At 31.8% G+C, this 22644-nt stretch overlaps 1 protein-coding gene across 4 annotated transcripts in view; it reads right to left on the reverse strand.

Moving 5' to 3' along the window:
• NCAM2 (neural cell adhesion molecule 2) overlaps window positions 1-22644 on the reverse strand; it is a 574592-nt gene that overhangs the window by 8397 nt on the left and 543551 nt on the right. For all 4 annotated transcript variants that reach the window (XM_032175135.2, XM_032175137.2, XM_032175139.2 and 1 more), the window contains one exon: window positions 293-412. In XM_032175135.2, the coding sequence (XP_032031026.1) occupies window positions 293-412 (120 nt within the window). The remainder of the gene's footprint in view (window positions 1-292; window positions 413-22644) is intronic.

Raw genomic sequence — 22644 nt, forward strand, 5'->3', positions numbered from 1 at the left:
CAGACTATTGCTGAAAATCTCAAACTCTGTAAGATACTTATTTTTTTATACTTTTGCATTAAATTACAGATATACGGTTTAACAGACTTTCTCTGACATTCATACAAAGTTTTCAAGAAAAATGTCTCCTTAGAAAATGGATTTTAGATATTCACATGTACTTTCATTGAAAAAGTAAAAGCACAATTCTTTTACAAATAATTAATATTTAAATATGTAATACAACAATAATAATGTGCTATCATTTTGCCAATACCCATTAGAACATAAGTAAGCACTCCAAGCCACATACTCAGGTTCTGTTAGTGGTGTGGTTTCATTTGGCTCATTTACTGGGCTCCCATCTTCATGATTAGTAATTCTTTCATCCTCTGTTCTCATCTCCACTATTGGTTCTTTTGATCCATCTTTCCTAGAAACATAAAGAGAAACATCTCACCTGTGTAATTTAAAAATGGATGCATTATGGAACAAACAGAGTTTAAAATCACCCAATTCTATCTTCCTCCAAATAAATCCAACTTACTTAATTTAAGAAAACCACTGAGAAATGCTTTACCATTTAAATTTCTCTCACCATATATTATCACTCAGAAAAAAAGGGAGAAATTCCATTTTTTTCTAGATATCTTTTTCTCATCAATTGTTTTGCAAAATTGGTACATATTTTAAATCCTATTGTATATATTCTATTTTGAAAAAAATGAAAATATTTTGTTAATACAATGTATAGCATCAAGTAGCTTTCTTTCCTCTAGCCACATTTGAAACTATCAAAATATTTTAAAACATTTTTAAAATAATAAAAAACATTTTAAAATTTTAAAATATTTGAAATACTTCAGAAGGGTTGCTTTTATTTCAAAATTTAGAAGACAAAATTTGTATGTGCTGTTTTCTTTTAAATATCTCTACCAATTTGTATGAAAGATCTTAACTGTAAAATGGTTATGGACCTCTAACTTATTCACGTTTTTCAAGAAAATAGTTTAAATAAAATAATCTTTGTAACATATATGCATACCTTTTCATTTACAACTTCATACTCCAATGTCGTCTTTATCAAATTTTGAATATATGACAGTGAATGTAATTTTTCACAATTGATGAAAACTAGAAAACTTATTACAATGTTTCATGCCTCACAACTGAACAACAACCAAAAAAAGAGTAACAGGGAAGTTATTTGGTGATGACAAGGAGTAAAGTGAGACAGAAGAATTCGGCATGAAGTACTCCTAGTAAAGATTTCAAATAGGTACAGAAAAAAAAAAAAACACTAAAGAAGGGTTGGGGGCTTCAATTTGTATTCATTCAGCAGTCTTCATATGAATGTTTACAGTAACACTATTTATAAATTGCCAAAAATTGTAACCTACTTGCCTTCCAGTAAGTGAATGGATAGTAGGTAATGGATAAATAAGCTGTGGTCCATCAGTAAAATTGAAAATTACTAATAATAAAAAAAATGAGCTAACTACCATGAAAATATATAGAGGAACTTTAAATATATTTACTAAGGCAACTGAGGCAGTTTGAAATGACTAAATACTTTAAAATTCCAACTATATGACATTCTGGAAATGACAAATCTATCATGACAATAATAAAGTCCATAGTTGCCAGGGACTAGAGGAAGGGTGGGGCATTTAGAACATTCAGAGCAGGGAAACTGTTATGTTTCTTATCATATGGTGTATATAGGATATTAAAATTTGCTCTTAAGAAGCATATAAACTAGGATTACCAAAAAAAAAAAAATCAAGCAAACAACAAATCTACAATGGTCCAAAGATTGAACAGATTCTACGAACACTTTTGATCAGATCACAGTTACGTATCATGCCTCTTATCTGAGTGTGTAGGTACCTCACATACACATGCATCATAATTTGAAGAATGGGTGTTGATAAGAATAGAAGAAATCTAGAAGTGAATAAACTTTTTTAGCTCTGAAAATCAGATGTCTGTAAGAGACAGTGATTCAGACAGATTTAGCAACATTCTGTGATCAGGGGCCCCAAGTAAGTAAGATCTATAGAGTCAGTAAAGACGGATGAAGAGCCCTCTACCACTGGATCTTCATGTTGTTTTGTTTGTTTGTCTGTGTGTTAGTTTTTGTTATTCTTCAATTGATTCTTTTAAAAAGTTCTGCGTGATACCAGTGTTTGTGATGACATACAGGATTATACTATTTGTGGAAATGTGGCTATTGATGATTCTTAGCAAGAAAATGATTCAACCATTTTCTTATATTAACAATTGGTACAAATATATGATGAACTAAAGCACAATGCACAGAGAAGACAGAACTAGTGAATTCTGATTTTAATTGTTTTCCTTACTAAAAATTAATATGCAAATATCTTTAAATTAAAAATAATTAAATAAATATTACTGAAAGGACATTCAAGATTAACAAGAGAAAATAGTAGCCTTTACAATTCTTATTTTTGTTTTCGGTGATCTTTTTAATTTTAATTTTTGTTACATTAATTTTTTTCCAGTGACATTCTACACAGATATCAGCACATATGAATCAAATGCATATAGTTATTTTTACACAAGTGGTAATATACTAACTGTATATAATTGAGCCTTTTGAATTAACACTGAGTTTTAGCTATAATTTATAAAAGAATATTTAGAGTTGTCTCTTATTTTTTCACGATGCATACTATGCTGTTGTATGTATGTACCACCATATATTTAACCAGTCACCAACTGACATTTAGGTTACTTTTAACTTTTTTATTATAATAAATACCATAAGTATTATCAAGTGAATATTTTACTTAACCTTAGTTGGCTATATTTGAATTGTTTCGATATCCTATCCTTTGATTTAATATTATTATATATATAATATATATATATATATTTTTTTTTTTTTTTTAACGGGTTTCGTCTGTCGTCCAGGCTGGATGAGGGCAATCTCAGTCACCTCACGCCATTCTCCTGCCTCAGGCGCCCGCCATCACCCCCGGCAAATTTTTTTTTTTTTTTTTTTGTATTTTTTAGTAGAGACGGAGTTTCACCGCGTTAGCCACGATGGTCTCCATCTCCTGACCTCGTTTAAGTTATATTAAGTAATACCAGAATCATTATTGATATTTTCTGTAGAATTAAAAAGAGTAAATGAGGCAATTGTTTGTCAAAATAGTCACAAAATGTAATGTGGATAAGTTTCACAATGTATAGACTGGTTAACATTATATAAATTCCTGCCATATTTTAGAACTTATTATTAAATAGGAAATAATAACAAGCATGCATAATGTTTAAAGGGAGGTGTCCCAGAACTAAATTAGCTGGCTCTCCCACTAACTCATTGCACAAAACTCCCCATCCTTCGTTGCTTAGTTAATAAAACAAAGATGATAATAGTACTAAACTAATTCCTGTAGGTTACTTGTAATAGCTGAGGCATGTGCCACACTCAATCAGTGTTACCTGCATCACTATCGCAGCATGCATGGAGAATTTACACTTGGAAATACATTACTGAAACTTTCAATTTTAAGAAATTAAAAAAAAATGAAAACGTCCACACTGAAAAAAATTTATAAAATTCATTAACTTGCAGATAAAAATATAAACTTTCATGTAATAAATAGCATCATATAAATAAATATTTGCAAGGAATACAAAATCAAATGATTATACGACACATGATATAAGCAACAAGTAAGAGAAAAGGTTAAATAACTCTATGAAAGTGTGTAAAGACATTAAAAGTCAATTAAAACAAAGTAACCAAAAAAAGAAACAAGCTCAGACTCAACCTAAATAGACAAATGCAAATCTTAAATAACATCAAGTTTTACTTATCAGATTGTCAAAAAATAAATTGGTGATATTTAATATGTCAGAAGTTGTAGAGAAATATGCATTCTTTGCTTTTATTGCAGCCATGAATTGGAATAGACTTCTGTGGGCAATTTGCCAGCATTTTTCGGTTTTGGCCTTCCATTCTACATCTAGTATCTTACTGTATATTTACAAAATTTATATATATGGATGTTCAAAACAGAACAGTCCATTATAAAAATATTGAAAGTTTCTTCTAAAGTGTAACAATAAAGAAGCAGAGAAATACATTATTATATCTAACACTATGAATACTACTCATTTATGAAAAGAATGAGGAAGAGATTTATGTGCTGAAATGGAACATTATTGCAGCTGCATTTCTATGTGACATAAATTTGCTAAAATTTATATACATATATATGTAGTACATAGAAATATCTGTGTGTGTGAGTGTGTGTGTATCCTAGGATATTATTTTTTACAAACTATAGACCACCTGGAAAATTATTGGGAAGGAAAGAAAAAAATATTAATGCTTATGTATGAGGCAGCAAATAGAATCAGTATTGATTAAGGTCTTTGATTTCTACTTTTTACATTTCTTTGATTTTTGAGTGTTTAAATAAAATTATATACATTTTATTCAATTAAATTATATATAATTAAATAAAATTATAATAATTAAATTAAATTATATATAATTGTATTAAATTAATTATATATAATTTTATTAAATTGAATTATATTAAATTAATTATATATAATTTTATTAAATTAAATATAAAATTACGTATAGATACTGCTTTTGAAACTAAAATATTTGGTTACTTACAGAAACACTAATATATGTTATGTTTTATTAACAGAGAGGGAGAGATTTCACATTAAAACTGTAAATGTCTAAATGTATTCTGCCTGTCAAATGTCATCCAGTCTATCATAAAAGGTGATATTATTAAATTAAATATAAATTATATATGTTGGTACTGCCTTTGTAACTAAAATATTTAGTTACTTAAAGAAACACTAATACTATGTTATATTTTATTAATATTAACACAGAGATACAGTTTCCACATTAAAGACAGTAAATGTCCATGCACTCTGCCCCTGTCAGATGTCATCTGGTATATCATGAGAGGTGATATTATTGATTAATTAATAAGCACACCCTGCCAGAATGTGAGGATTTCATGCAATTAATAAATCATGAAAACAGCTTTGAGAATGATTAGTTTAGAAAAGGGAAGAGTAAAAGGGTATACTGTGGTTACCTTAAAATACAAATATGGCTGTAAGGTTTTTAAAGTATTGATGTATTCTATGTTTTATTTCAGAATGCATAATTAATAAAAAGCTTAATTCTACTATGTAGAATAACTTATTTGCAAATAATTTTAACTTAAATGGAATGGAAGGATATGCAAAAATAATACAAATAAAACACATCCCAAAACAAATTTAATATTGAAAATTTTGTGTTCCTTATACCTGCGTTGGACAGGAGGTATCATCATGTGACTTCATATTCTCTTTACTTTCTCAGATTTTCTGATTGCTTGTAATTCAAGTTTGGGCCCATGTATATAGCTAAAATTGAGGAGCAAGTATTCATGTAATATTTCACTCACAATAACCATTGGATCCTACTGTCATGATACTTTTGTAAGGGGGGAATGAATGAAAAGGAGATTAGGACTGAATATCCAATAAGACCTCATTCATCTGTGTTTTTATGAATCTACCATGATATTTTCATTTTACATATTATGGAAGGGATGAAAATGATTCAAATATGCCAATTAGACAACAACAAAATTTCACTCGTGTTTTGTAATCTGTGTGCCATTTGTTTCCCAGAGTTTATAAATAACCTGCTGAAGTATACAACTTCTTTTCTGGAATATTTGAAGTTGTGTAATTGTATTTCTTATAGATTTTATTCTGTATATTCACTTTTCCCCAACATCTATGATTCTTCTTGTTTCTTCCTTATTACTTAGATTAGTGTAATTCAGTATAATAGCCAGTCTTTCAGGTGATAAATGTGTGGTTGTCATGGAGCAGTGACAAATATTTCTAGGCACACATGTGAATATGTCTACGAGAAGGTAAATCTTGTTTATTAATGTTTTTCTTTTTCTTTTAGTCTTTCGACTTTCCCACATACATGTATTCACTATTACAAACTATTAACCATATACATTGTAATTTTTTAACATCAGGAAAACATTCTGCTATGATGCCCAGCAATTATAAACTACAAAGAATAATTTTAAAATTCCATTTGTATAGACTTCATTTAGACCAGTTTTAATTTCATAGCAAAATTGAGAGGGAGACAGAGATTTCCTATGTATCCCCTGCTCCCACACATTCACAGCCTCCCCCATTAGCAACATCCCCCACCAGAGCGGTGCATTTGTTACAATCAATGAACCTACCTTGACACATCATTACCCCAAATTTATACTTTACATTAAGGTTCACTCTTGGGGTTGTACATTCTATGTGTTTGAAAATGTTTATCATGACGTTTTCCCACAATTATTTTATCATACAGAATAGTTTTACTGCCTCACAAATCTTCTGTACTCCACCTACTTATTCCTCCCTTCTTTCCAACATGTGCAACCACTGATCTTTTTAGTGTCTTTTGCGTTTCTCAAAGCAAAACTGTATTTGTCATACAGTTGGAATTATAAAGTAGATAGTCTTTTAAAATTGGCTTATTTCACTTAGTAATAATCATCTGAGTTTCCTCCATGTCTCTCCAGGCTTGCTATCACTTTCCTTTTTAGTGCTGAATAATAGCCCATTGTTGGGATCTACCACAGTTTATTCATTCACTTACTGAAGGATGTCTTAATTGCTTCCAAGTTTTGGCAGTTATGAAACAAGCTTCTGAAAACATCAGTGTGCAGGTTTTGGTGTAGACGTACACTTTCAACTTCTTTGGGTAAATACTAAGTAGCTCAAATAAAAATTTTAAGGTAAGAGTATGTTTATTTTCTTGAGAAGCTGCTAAATTGTCTTCCAAAGTGATTGTATCACTGCATTTCCATCAGCAATGAATGAGATGTCCTGTTGCTTCACATCTAGGATTTGGTGTTGTCAGTGTTCTAGATGTTGACCATTTCAATAGGCTTACAGTGGTACAGTAGCTCATTTTAATTTTCATTTCCCTGGTTCATAGGATTTGAAATATCTTTTCATAGGCTTATTTGCTATTTGTATATCTTCTTTAATTAGGTATGTATTAAGTATTTTGGCCCACTTTCTAACTGGGCTCTTCTTTTTATTATATAGAGTTTAAGAATTATTTGTATATTTCATATAATGGTCCTTTGTCAGATATGTTTTTTGCAAATATTTCCTCCCATTCTGTGATTTGTCTTTTCATTCACTTAACAGTGTCTTTTGCAGAGCATTAATTTTTAATTTTATAGAAGTCCAGCTTATCATGAGGTCAGGAGTTCGAGACTATCCTGGCTAACATGGTGAAACCACATCTCTACTAAAAACACAGAAAATTAGCCAGGCATGGTGGCAGGCAACTGTAACCCCAGCTACTCAGGAGGCTGAGGCAGGAGAATCACTTGAACCCAGGAGGCGGAGGTTGCAGTGAGCTGAGATCAGGCTACTGCACTCCAGCCTGGGCAACAGAGCAAGACTGTCTCAAACAAACAAACGAACAACCCCAAAAACCACCTTTCTTTCATGGATTGTGCTTCTGGTGTTGAATCCTAAAATTCACTACCAAAACCAAGGTCATCTAGATTACCTGCCATGTTTTCTTCTAGCAGTTTTATAATTTTTTGATTTACATTCATGTTAATATTACATTTTGAGTTAATTTTTATGAAGTGCATAATGTCTGTGGCTAGATATATTTTTTTTTCTTATGGATTACAGTTGTTCCAGTACCATTTGTTGAAAATACCATCTTTTCACCATAGTACTGCCTTAACTATGTGTGACATGTCAGTTCACTAGGTCTATTTCTGGGGTTTTTATTTGGTTCCATTAATTTATTTGTTTATTCTTTGGCTAATATCACATTGTCTTGTTTACTGTAGCTTATAGTAAGTATTGAAGTTAGATAGTGTCAATCCTACAAATTTACACTTTCAATATTACTTTGGTTATTGTGGTTCTTTTTGCCTCTCTATGTAATAAACTTTAGAATCAATTTGTCAATATTCACATAATGACTTGTGATTTTGTTGGGATTACATTGACTCTACAGATCAAGTTGGGAAGAGCTGACATCTTGTCCATATTGAGTCTTTCTATCCATGAACATGAAATAACTCTCCATTTATTTCATTCTTCTTTTATTTTCTATCATCAGTTACATAGTTTTCTTCATGTAGATCTTATACATATTTTATTAGATATATGCCTGAGTATTTAATTTTGTGGGGTGCTAATTAAAAGAATAATTTTGTTTTTAATTTCAAATTTCACTTGTTTATTGGTGGTATATTTTTTATTTTTGCATATTAATTGATTTTTGCATATTAATCTTTTATCCTGCAACCTTGCAATAATCATTGATTATACCCAGGTGTTTTTTCAGGCTTTATTCATAGACTGTCATGTCATCTGCAAACAAAGAGACTTTTATTTCTTCCTTCCTAATCAATACACCTTTTATTTCCTTTCTTTGTCTTATGGCTTTCGCTAGTTCTTCCAGTACAATGTTGAAAAGAATTAGTGAGAGAGGATATGGTGGGGACAGCTTCTAGTTACTCACTAAGATGTAAAGAATGATGTAAGTTGTAGTTTTGTAGATATCCTTTATTAAGTTAAGGAAGGTCCACCCCTCATTCTTATTGGAAGCTTTTATTATGAATGGGTATCAATTTTTGTGAAATAATTTATGTATCTATTATTATGATTTTATGATTATTTTTCTTTATTATCTTGAAGTGTTGGATTTACATTGACTTTTTTAACATTGAACCAGACTTGCATACCTGGGATAAATCCCACTTGTGTGTGATATATAGTTTATTTATAAATTGTTGGATTTGACTTGCTAATATTTTGTAAATGGTGTTTGCATCTATGTTTAGAAAGATATTGGCCTGTGGTTTTCTTGTCATATCTTTGTCTGGTTTTGGCATTTCAGTAATGCTGGCTTCATAGAATGAGAAAGTATTCTCTCTATTTCTATCTTTTGAAATAGTATGTAGATAATTGATATAATTTAATGTTTAAACATTTGGTAGAATTCACCAGTGAACCTGTCTGGGCTTGGTGCTTTCTGTCTGGGGAGACTATTAATTATTAATTCAATTTGTTTGATGGATTTTAGGTCTGTTCAGATTGCTTCTTCCTTTGTGACATTTAGCTGATTGTGCCTTTTGAGGAATTTCTCTGTTTCACTTTGGTTATCAAATTATTGGCATAAATTGCTCATGGTATTACTTTATTATCCTTTGAATGACAATGCTGTCTATAGTAGTTATTCCTTCTTTATTTCTGATATTCTTGTGTTTTTTTCTCTCTCTATCTCTGTATTTTATTTTTCTGAGTTAGCTTAGGTATAGACTTAGCAATTTTGTTAATCTTTTAAAAGAACCAGTTTTCAGTTTTAATTTTCTCTATTGATTTTGTTTTGAAATGTATTTACTTCTTCTGCAATGTTTATTATTTGTTTTCTTCTGCTTACTTTGAACTTAATCTGCTCTCCTTTTCTCAGTTTTCTGAGGTAGAAATCTAGATAATTCACTTTAAATCTTTCTTATATTCTAATATATGTATTCAAGGAAATTTCCCTCTAAACATTGCTTTCACTTCATCCCCCAAATTTTGATTTGTTGTGTTTTCATTTTCATTTAGTTTAAAATATTTAAAAATTTCTTTTGAGATATTTTTCTTGGACCTATGTGTTACTTAAATGTACATTGTTTAATCTTCAAGCATTTGGAGTATTTTCTAGCTTTCTTTTATTGATTTGTAGTATAATTCCATTGTGGTATGAGAGCAGACATAGTATTATTCCTATTTATAAAATGCTTTAAAGTGTGTCATATGACCTAGGGTGTGATCTATCTTGGTGCATATTCTAGGCAAGCTTGAGAAGTGTATGCATTCTGCTGTTATTGGATTAATTAGTCTGTAGATGACATATATAGTTGATTGAAGTTGATTGGTTAAGAAATGTCCTTACAGATTTTATTTTTTTCTCTTTTTTCCAAAATTTTCCCATTTTTTCTTACTTTTTTCTTTTTATCTTTGTATTCTCCCCCCCGCCCTTTTTTTTTTTTTGTTACAGAGTTTCGCTCTTGTTGCATAGGCTGGAGTGCAATGGCCCGATCTCAGCTCACAGCAACCTCCACCTCCTGGGTTCATGTATTCCATTTTTTTTTCTGCTTGCTGAATTAGTCAGTTCCTTATAGAGCAGCGTTAAAGTCTCCAGCTATAAAAGTGGATACATCTATTTCTCATTACGTTGTATTAATTTTTGCCTTGCATATTTTTATACTTTGTTAAACATATACACGTTAAAGATCACTATATTTTCCTTGAGAAATGACCCCATTATGATTAGTAATACCCGGTTAGAAACCTGATAACTTTCCTTGCTCTGAAGTCGACTGCATCTGGCATCAATATTTCCACTCCTGCTTTCATTTGATTCGTGTTAGCATAGTATGTCTTTTTCTATCTATTTATCTTTAATTCACATGTGTCATTATTCTTATTGTGGTGTGTGTGTGTGTGTGTGTGTGTGTGTGTGTGTGTGAACAATATCCGGTTGGTTTTTTTTTTTTTTTATCTACTCTGTCTCTACCTTTCAATTGATCTATTTAGATAATTATAATTTTAAGGTAATTACTGATACAATGGATTAATATCTACTATATTTGTAACTATTTTATTTGTTGCCCTTTTTCTTTATTTCAGTTTTTGTCTTTCACTACTTTTCTGTCTTTGGCGATTTCAATTGAGCATTTTATATGATTTAATTTTCTTTCCTTAGCATATCAGTTATCTTTCTTTAACTTGTTTATTTGTTGTTCAAGAATTTTCAATATACATTTACAATGAACTGAATGAAGTCAATTTTCAAATAACACTGTACTGCTTAATGGGTAGCAAGAGTTCTTTATGATAAGTTATTTCTAAGTCTTTCTTCTCATTCCTTATATCATTGTTACCATTCATTTATGTTATACATAGTATATATACACAATATAATAAAATACATTGTTTCCGTTATTTTCAATAATCTTATGAATAAGAATAAGAAAAGTAAAAGTTTTTAATTTACCTTCACTTAGTCTTTCTCTGATGCACTTCCTTTCTTTAAACATATATTAGGGAAAGGACAGCCTCTTCAATAAACCGTGCTGGGCAAACTAGATAGATATCCATATGCAGAAGCATTAAACCAGACCCCTATCTCTCACCATACACAAAAATCAAATCAAAATTGATTAAAGACTTAAGTCTAAGATCTGAACCCATGAAACTACTAGAAGAAAAAGTTGGGGAAATTCTTCAGGACATTGGTCTGGGCAAAGATTTCTTGAGCAAGACCTCAAGAGCACAGGCAACCAAAACAAAAAATGGACAGACGGGATCACACCAAGCTTAAAAGGATCTGAACAGCAATGGAAATAATCAGTAAAGTGAAGAGACAACTTACGGAATAGGAAAAAATATTTGCAAACTATTCAATTAACAAGGAATTAATAACCAGGATATATTAAGGAACTCAATTGAATAGCAAAACAACAACAAGAAATAACAACAACAACAAAACATAAACAAGTCCAATTTAAAAATGATCAAATGATTTGGAGATCTGAGTTTCCAGTTTAAAGCATTTTTATTCTCTGAAGAACCTGTTCAGGGCCAGGCACAGTGGCTCACGCCTGAAATCCCAGCACTTTGGGAGGCCGAGGTGGGTGGAGGTCAGGAGTTTCAGACCAGCCTGGCCAGCATGGCGAAACCCCTCCTCTACTAAAAATACAAAAATTAGCCAGGCATGGTGGCACATGTCTGTAATCCCAGCTACTCAGGAGTCTGAGGCAGGAGAATTGCTTGAATCTCAGAAGGGAAAGGTGAAAGTGGGCCGAGATCACGCCACTGCACCCTAGACCAGGCAACAGAGTAAAACTCTGTCTCAAAAAAAAAAAAAAAAAAAGAACTTGTTCAAACATTTCTTGCAAGTCAGATCCATTGGCAAAAAATGCCCTCTATTTTTGTTTCTCTGAGAAAGGATATTCTTTCTGCTGCACATGTGAAGGATAATTTCACATTTCACAGAGACAGAATTCTACACTAGTGGGGTTTTCTCTCTCAACACTAAAAATACTTCACTCTCTTCTTGTTTTTATGGCTTCTGCAGAAAAATCAGATGTAAAACTTATTTTTCCTCCATCAGTAAGGGCGTTTTTACCTCTGGCTCTCTTGCTCTTTTCAGTATTCTATATAGATAAGGAATATATATGTATAAATGTATTATTCATTCATATATAACCATATTTATATATAAATATAGTATTCATATATATTCATATTCATATAGTAGTCATTCATATATATTCATATTCATATATATAGTATTCATTCATATATATTCATATTCATATATAAATATAGTATTCATATATATTCTTATTCATGTATATGGATATATAAAATATATAAATATACTATTCATTCATATATATGAATATGAATAATATATTTATATCTATACTTATATATGGATATGTACACATTAATTTTCTGCAGTTTGAATATGATGTATATATGTGGGTATATTTTTTTACATGTTTGAATTTACACATTTGAATTTCCTGGGTCTATGGTATGGTGCCTGACATTAATTTGGGGAAATTCTGTCTTCAAATATTTCTTCTGTTTATTTCTCCTGTCTTCGTTTTTTAATATGACCAATAAGCATATATTATAACTTTTGTATTTACTCCATGGTTCTTGGATATTATGTTCTGGTTCTTTTGTTAGTTTATTTGTTTGTTTGAGTCTTTTTTTTTTTTTCTTATTTCCTCTTTGCCTTTCCATTTTGGCAGTTTCTGCTGAGATACCTTCAAGCTCAGAGATTCTTTCTTCAGCTGTTTCTATTCTAATAATCCTATCAAAGACATTCCTGTTCTCTAGAATCTTCATCTCTGTGCTTGCATACATTGCACATCTGTTATTGCTTATCGTCTACCTTACCTGTTAGAGTTCTTAGCATGTTAATCATCGATATTTTAAATTCCTAGTCTGATAATTCCAACATCGCCATCATATCTAAATCTGGTTCTAATGCTGCCTCTCTCTTCAAACTGTGTTTTTTGCTGTTTAGCACTCCTGGTAATTTTTTTCCTGACAGCTGGACATAACATACTGAGTAGGGGTAAATGTCTTCAACAGGCCTTTAGTAATATGGAGGTAATGTGTGGGGCAGAAGAGACTATCACCCCATGATTCGGTCTCAGTCCTTTAGTGAGTCCGTGATTCTGGCTGTAAACTTCACAAGCATTTCTCAGATCCTCCCACAGCCTTGGTGGGACAGAATGACTAGAGTGGGCTGGAGCTGGGGGTTTCCAGGGGGAAACCTAGAGCCGGGTGGTGTTGGCTATTTCCATTCTCTGGGTCAGTTAAGCTCAGTTAAAAACCCCACGTTAGGCTCTGGTTAAACAGTTTCTCCGGAGAGTAGAGAAACTGTTCTCTACTGTTCTCATTCTGTTTGTTAAGAACAGAATGCTCTGATATATTTTAATGTAGTTACTTCCCCCTTCTATTTCCAGAAACATAAGGAGATATTTCTCCAATATTCATTGTAACAACTAGGTTAAGCTCCTGAAGGTAAAATTCTCAGAAGTATAGGACCTCCTATGACTAAGTCGTCCTGGAGTTTTCAACTCACAGATTTGTCCACATCGAGCCTCTACCAATTCATCGACAACATTTTACATTTCTTTTCCTATTCCTGAACTGGTTCTCACAGACATCTCTGCTTAAAGGTTTCTGCTCTGATAAGTTGTGATTTTCTGTATCTGCCTTTCTGCCTCTTCAATTTTCAGGATGGTAGTTTGCAGTAACACCACATTTTTCTTATGAATCTAAGAAGAATTGTTGATGTCAGTTTGTTTAGCTTTTGGTTTGTTAGGAGAGAGTGGCAACTTTTAATCTCTTTGCATGCTGGGCTGAAAACCGGGAGTATTGTTTTGGTTTGTTTTGTTTGTCAGTGTTATTCAGAAAATACAATTGATATTTCATACATATTTCTTCAGTTTTTGTATCAAATCCTACTTTCTCTTATAACAAAGCCTTTTACACAGTCCATTCCCTCTGCCTGAAGAACCATTTTCCACACACCCCACCAGATACACATTTCAGCTAGTTAATTCCTACTCCTCCTTATGCTTTAGTTCTTTCACAACTTGCTTGCATAAATATGAGAAGGTAGATTATTTATTTTACATAACATTTATAAAAATTATTTATTTATCATTTGATTTTTTTAAATTAAAATGTGGTTCCTGCCAGAATAAAAGTCGCCTGACAGAAAGGAATGAGTCTGCTTTTTCACAAGTTGTATTCACAGAAGTTAGAGTTGTCTCTTGTTATATAGATGTTTAATAAATATTTTTAATATTAATGCTTAGTAAATTATGCTTGAGTAAACAACAGTAAAAAGATAATTTGGTAAAAAAGTATTATTAGTCATTTTGATAAGAAAAACTCTGAGAATGCAAGATATATAGTAACTTAAATTGATAAGAACCAAATTAAAATAGAACTTTACACTAATACTATCCTCTATGACACTGATCTTAGTTTTTTTCTCTGTCATGAGATGCTCTTAAAACAAAAATGCTCTAGGTGTGATTAATGTGGTTTTAATAAATCATCATAGTCATAAATTTTGAAAACATGAAAGAGCTAGTCTCAGAATGCTTGGGATCGTGTTTAGAAGCTAGTATAAATCCGAACAGTCAAATCAGTTGTACCCTATTCCTCATTAAGATTTTATATCTTTTTCAAACTTGAACACTACATTTTTGAAAAGAGCCAAAAGCTGTTTTCCCAAGGCAGAAGAAATTTATATAAAAATTGTGTGATCAGTAATAAGTGTGGAATTAACCACATATTTTCATTTTCCCAATTCCTTAAGGTTAATTAAGCTCAGCAGGATTTAAAAACAGAGGTGTTGGTGGACAAATTAACAAATAGCAGGGTTATATAAAAATAAACAGCACAACTGCATACACCTGGTTGTTTGCACAACCAAACAAAATCATGGAGGTGCATTTTGATTTCTCTCTTTCCCTAACCCAAATATAAAATCAATCAGGTGATTGACACTACCCCAACTATATCTGAAATATACTCACTCTTATATAAGTGTAATACCACTGCCTTGGGCCAAAAAAAAAAAACAACTTTTTTCATCTGGATTACTTCAAGCTCCTCTTACCTGGTCTCCCTGATTTTAAATCATTCCCCTAAACCTATTATGCCCAATAACCCATTCCTCACACAATAGCAAAAGTCATCCTCTTAAAACTCTTCTAGTAGTCTTCTATTTCAAATAAAATTCAGACCCTTTTCTTTGACCCAAGAAGATGGAATAATACTTTGGCCCCTAGATAATTTCCCAGTCTGATATTTATACCAGTTTCGCTTTCTCTGACTTTCACCACTAAGCTTCATTTGTCCTTGAACATAGCAAGCTTATTCCCATATTAGAATCTTTACATCAATTGTTTTACACCTGCCTAGAATGTTCTGTCCCTTGATTGTTATATTACCAGCTCCTTATTACTCACCCTAAAGCTTAATGTCACCCCTTAAGAGGTATTTATGACACAGTATCAAATAACAACTTAACATCCTGCCTTTAATTTGTTTAATGCTTATCACTACTGGACATTTCATTTTTAGTTAACATTTATTAACTGCCATCTTCCACAATAACTTGAACTCCATGTGAACAAAATTATTGTTTGCTTTGCTTACTAATTTGTTCCCAAGTTCTATAAAAGTGCTTATAACCTGGCATTTATTCCATAAATATTTGCTCAGCAGACGGGCAAAAGAGAAGACTTATAAAATTTAATATATATCTCTATCTATACCTTTATATGTAGTAACATAATATATAGTATATGTAATGTTATTATAAATAATATTTATTCTATGTGTTTTTATCATGTGCCTCTATTTAAATAAAACAACTAAAACTAAGTTTTGTGATCTGTTTGTTTAGTTAGGAAGACAATATAAAAGTATAGAAAATTATTAGGAGGAGTAAAAGGTAATGATGAAGAAGCAAAAAATATTGGAAATGAATTGATTCCACTGTACTTACCATGTCTCTTATTTGTATCTCATTTAGTGTGCAGTAGAGGCTAATTTATGTTAATTCTTTTATTCCATGTCCAATAAATATGCAGTTTGCATTTTGTTTGAGAACAATTGAATCTAATTTTTGAACTGAAATATATTATCTAATTACCATCTCATGAAGTAAAAATATCCCTTACAGAACATACATAACAAATGGTCATAGACAAACAATCTAGTAAAATTGAAATAGGCTTGGTGATGTAAAAAAATGTAGCTATGAAGAATTGATTCTCCTGTATTTCTAACCCTGATGCATAATTATTATTAAATGCCAGACATTATAAGGGTAATTTTACATATATTTCATGCATTTCTTTACTTATGTCACACAACATGTGGAGCAGAACTGTAAATTCTCATTTTATGAATAAAGAAACTAATGTTCACAGAAGTCAGAATGACTTGTCCAAGTGTACTGGGATTCAAGCTCATTTAATTTTCCACTGGTTCTTGGAATCTTTTCACAGCTACTTAAAAATAGGCTGAAAATGGTACTCTCTTACAAGGTGATAAAGTTTTATTTTAGTTTATTTTTATTTTTCTTGAGATGGAGTCTTGCTCTGTAGCCCAGGCTGCAGTCCAGTGGTGCCATCTTGGTTCCCCAGGTTCAAGTGATTCTCCTGTCTCAGCCTCTCGGTAGCTGGGATTACAGGCACGCACCACCACGCCAAGCTAATTTTTGTATTTTTAGTAAAGATAGGGTTTAGCTACGTTGGCCAGGCTGGTCTTGAACTCCTGACCTCAGGTGATCCACCCACCTCGGCCTCCCAAAGTGCTGGGATTACAAGGGTGAGCCACCACCCCCGGCCGTGTTAAAGTTTTAAGTCAGTACTTACTGAGGGAAAACTGATGAGACTTTTGAGTTAGGTTTTGAAAACAATATATCACAAGAAGAACACATAGCTTTCTATCCCTCTAGTTCCTTGCATACTATCTACAGAATAGAAGGAAGAAGCTAGTGTCTTCTTATATGTGACAGAAAAAGACCATTTGGTACAATGTTAATGTTAATATGAACAAATGCCAATAATCAATGAGCTTATAATTTATTCATAATGGTTGATTTAAAACAACACTAAGAAATGAATACAAAAATATGTAATAAATGATATAAGAATATGACAAATGGAATGAAACAGGAGTACACAGATAAAACAGGATTTTAGCCAAGTTGATGAAATAGAAAATCTTTATTGAGCTAGAAGCATTTGAAGTGGAATTGAAGTGGAACTGGAAATATACTTATTCCATTGACAGAGATGAGGACCACAGAAACAGAAAATAATTTGGGAGTAATCATTCTAAGTTAGATTTCAGACATTCTCAATTACTGCCATTTTGTTTAGAAATAGACACACACAGGCATCCTGATGCCCAAGAGAATGATAAGGACCAGACACAGACATTTATTTGGTATCCATATATGTAGAGGTGATATTTGGAGTTATGGGATAAATTATACATAAAGAGAACTGAGGAGGAAACACAGAGAAAAAAGATGATACAGAGTCTTGGAATAGGATGGTAGAATGTCGGTAAGGGAACATGTAAACAATATCACATTCTCCAAGATGGTTTGAGAATTTGAAATCTAAAGTAAGACATGAGATTTGATCAACATAAAATCTCTCTACTGAAAAGAGCAGCTTTAGTGAAGCATAAGCCAAAAATAGAAGAGATTAAGCAATGAGGGAGGAAGTTGAAAGTGGAAAAAAAATACAGATGGTTGACTTCCAGATTTTCTCAATACAAAGAGCCAGATTTGAAAAAAGAGAAGAGAAAAAACACTGGTATACAAAATAAAATGTGATATTACAGGAACATTTAACAGTTAAGTTTCTTGAATTTTAGGCACATAGAAGTTCAGAAGAATTTTAATATTTAAAAAGTGGATTAAAAGCCTTTGTTTTTTAATTTTGAAAAATAAATCTCATTTGGCATATGGGGTTTCATTTTAAGAAAAGTAATGATTACTTCTGCCTGTCAGGAAACAACAGGTGCTGGAGAGGATGTGGAGAAGTAGGAACACTTTTACACTGTTGGTGGGACTGTAAACTAGTTCAACCATTGTGGAAGTCAGTGTGGCGATTCCTCAGGGATCTAGAACTAGAAATACCATTTGACTCAGCCATCCCATTACTGGGTATATACCCAAAGGACTATAAATCATGCTGCTATAAAGACACATGCACAGGTATGTTTATTAATAGCAAAGACTTGGAACCAACCCAAATGTCCAACAATAATAGACTGGATTAAGAAAATGTGGCACATATACACCATGGAATACTATGCAGCCATAAAAAATGATGAGTTCATGTCCTTTGTAGGGACATGGATGAAGCTGGAAACCATCATTCTCAGCAAACTATCTATCGCAAGGACAAAAAACCAAACACCACATATTCTCACTCATAGGTGGGAATTGAACAATGAGAACACATGGACATAAGGAGGAGAACATCACACACTGGGGCCTGTTGTGCAGTGAGGGGATGGGGGAGGGATAGCATTAGGAGATATACCTAATGTTAAGTGAAGAGTTAACAGGTGCAGCACACCAACATGGCACTTGTATACATATGTAACAAACCTGCATGTTGTGCACATGTACAAAACTTAAAACTTAAAGTATAATAAAAAATTGAAAAAAACTGTTATAATTAGATTAATTATTAAAATATATTATTTGCCAAACTAATTTTTAGTTTATATTTTAAATAAAATATATTATTTGCCAAACTAATTTTTATCTCAATGGTCTCTCCATTTGTTAGCATTGATGTTATGAAATGCCTGTGCAGGGATTTTTATTCTTATTTCTCAGAGACTGTAAACCTTACTCTCCTTTTCTGAGTAATACAAGCTTTTCTGTAAGAAGCCAGACACGAAAGAGTACACTGTAGATGTGGTTCTTTGGGGAGTAATTGCAAGGGTAGGATGGCTTTTGTTCCTTTTGCTTTCTAAAACTTGTGTTTTGTCATTTCTACTTCCATTCGATACATGGACATACAGTATGCTTCTGGCTCCCTCAGAATCCTGAGATCTTATCAAATGTAGAGTTATTTGCTGAACAATTCATAGTTGGAGTGAAATTATTTTAGATTTGTAAAGAAAGTTTAAAATTACGTGGCCCATGGTCTCATTTTTATAGGCAAGGAATACAAAAACTCTAAAATTGACATCTTCTTCAGTTATAAATGATAAAATTTAATAAGAAGATTTCAAACACCTAAACCCAAAAGTTAATTGTAGCTAAGTGTGGTCATTATGCAGTACTTTACACCAGTTTAAGCTGTCATTGTTTATAGTGTCTTATCAGTATTAGTTCATGGTCATACCCAGGGTGAGTGTCCATAATACCTTGGATTTGAATTACGGTATTACTGGTAGTAAATTAAATTTTCCACTGAATTAATTCTATTGAAATTACTTTATTCAATGAAATGAGAATTGGAAAAAATCAGCATTTTTTCAAACTTAAAAAGTACATTAGAGAAAATATCTTGTTAGGAAAGCAATTTGCTTTGGTTCTACCAAAAATAAAAATAATTCTGTTTAAAATTTAGAGACTATCTTGATGATTTCACTATGTTTCATGAGTATACGTATTTTAAGACAAGTGGTTATAGGTAGAAATATTTTTTTAAAAATTTATTGTTTAGTTATAATGCATTCTAATGAATAACTCTTTAGTGAAGTAAGGGAATTGGTCCTAAGGTTACTGCACTCATTTTCTCGTAAGTCAAGTGGTGTCATGACCCTCATGAATAGCCCTCTTTGGATTCGTGCAGAACACCATCTGCTTACACATATGCAGCAACCTAAAAGGACTGCATGTGAAAGAATAAGGTACTTAAAAAATTTCACTTCATAAGTAAATCTAGATTATTTAAAAAGCTCACACAAGTTATTATTGGCTTGTTGCTTAAAATAGTTTATCTTGCAAGGATATTGATTCTCTTTCAATTAATCTGCAAAATTAATGCATTCCCAATACAAACTGTAACGTTTTGAAAATTTGGAATTGCAAGTCAGTTTAAATGGATATGTGAGTCAAGACTAGCAAAACAATCTTGAAGGACAACAAACTTGGAGAACTTATTCTTTCAGTTAGAAAACAACTATGGCAAAGATTTAGTGGTTAATAAAGCCTGGCATTGGCGAAAGGATAAAGTGAAAAGTGGAATAGAATAAGAAGAACAGAAACAGGCCTATTTGAATTCTGTCATCTGAGATGTCACAACCATGGCACTGCTATTAGTGAGAAAGAATGACATTTTCAATTACTACAATTACTAGTGCTATTTTCTAAACATAATTTTAAAAATATTAACTGAAAAGTGTGTGGAGTCCTAACTCAGGTATATTGTATGTCTAAAGGTAAAATGTGAAATGATAAAGATTTAGTGGAAAATATAGAGGGGCTTAGTGACCTCAGGATAGGCAAATATTTTAAAAATAAGCCAAAAATAGACAAATTAAAATATTAAACTACATGAAGATCAGGAACTTCTGTTCACCAGAGAAAACTTTTGTTTTTTGTTTTTTGAGACAAAGTTTTGCTCTTGTTGCCCAGCCAGGAGTGCAATGGCTCACTGCAACCTCTGCTTCCGAGGTTCAAGTGATTCTCCTGCCTCAGCCTCCCGAGTAGCTGAGATTACAGGCAACCACCACCATGCCTAGCTAATGGTTGTATTTTTAGTAGAGACGGGGTTTCGCCATGTTGTCCAGGCTGGTCTCGAACTCCTGACTTCAGGTGATCCACCCGCCTCAGCCTCCCCAGAGACAACATTTTGCCAGTTAAAAGAGTCCACAAAATAAGAAAAGAGTTTATATGTAAAATTATATTTCGTATGTAAATATTTTATTATATATATAATTTTCATTATACTATATATAGATTTATGTATACTTATAATAAATTGTATATACACAATTTATATGTATAGCCCAGGTTATATATGTAGAGCATGTTGTATAAAAGAACACACCTACATAACAATAAGGAAAAGAAAGACAACCTAATAGAAAATGACTAAAATGCTTGAATAAGGACTGTAAAAATAGACGAATAAGGTCATTATAAAATGATAAAGGGGTTGATTAATCAAGGGAATATAACAATTATAAATATGTATGCACCCAACATTGGAAAACCCTAATATACAATGCAAATATTATTTGACCTAGAGAGAAAGATCCTAATAAAATCATAGCTGGGAACCTCAAAACCCATCTTTTAGCATTGGACAAGACATCCAGGTGGAAAATCAACAGAGAAACATTAAGTCCTAAAATATACTATAGACAAAATGGACCTAATAAACATTTAAAGAACATTTCATCCACGTTTTTAAGAATATGCTTTCTTCTCCTCAGCACATGAAACATTCTCAAGAATAGATCGTATGTTAGGCCACAAAACAATCCTTGACAAATTCCAAAAAATTGGAATCATATCAAGCATATTTTCTGACAACAGAAAACAATAAACTAAAAGTCAGTAAATAGAGGAACTTTGGAAACTATAGAAACACCTGGAAATTAAAAAATATGCTCCTGAATGACCATTAAGTCAATGAAATTAAGAAGGAAAATTAAAAATTTTTTAAAACAAATGATAATGGAAACACAACATACCAAAACCTATGGGATACTGCAAAAGTAGTACTAAGTGGCACATTACAGCAATAAACACCTACACCAAAATTGCAGAAAAACTTTAACTAAACAACCTTACAATGCATCTTAAAGAACTGGAAGGGCCAAAGCTAACCCAACCCAAAATTAGTAGAAGAAAACAAATAATAAAGCTAGTATCATACTGAACCAGGAAAAATGGAAAGCCTTTCCTCTAAGATCTGGAACAAGACAAGGATGTCTACTTTCACCACTGATATTAACATAGTACTGGACGTCTTAGCCAGGGCAATTAAGAAAGATAAATAAAACGCATCCAAAGTGGAAAGGAAGGAGTCAAATAATCCTTCTTATGATGATAGATCTTATATTTAGAAAATGCTAAAAACTCCGTCAGAAAAACGATTAGAACTAACAAATACATTCAGTAATGTTTCAGGATACAAAATCAACATACAATAATCAGTAACATTTCCACATGTCAACAGGAAACAATTTGAAAAAGAAACCAATAAAGTAATTCCATTTATAAAAGCTCAAATAAATTGAAATACCTAGGAATGAACTTAAGCAAATAAGTAAAACATCTCTACAATGAAAATGATAAAACATTGATGAAAACTTGATGACACAAAAATTAAAAGGCATTTTATGTTGGTGGATTAAAAGAATAAATATTGTTAAAATGTCCATACTACTCAAAGAAATCTACAGATTCAATGCAATCTTATCAAAATACCAATGACATTCTTCACAGAAATAGAAAAAAAATCATAAAATGTATATGGAAACACAAAAGACCCA

This window comes from Hylobates moloch, unplaced genomic scaffold (genome assembly GCF_009828535.3).
Source record: "Hylobates moloch isolate HMO894 unplaced genomic scaffold, HMol_V3 SCAFFOLD_14, whole genome shotgun sequence".
In the NCBI taxonomy this organism is placed as follows: domain Eukaryota; kingdom Metazoa; phylum Chordata; class Mammalia; order Primates; family Hylobatidae; genus Hylobates; species Hylobates moloch.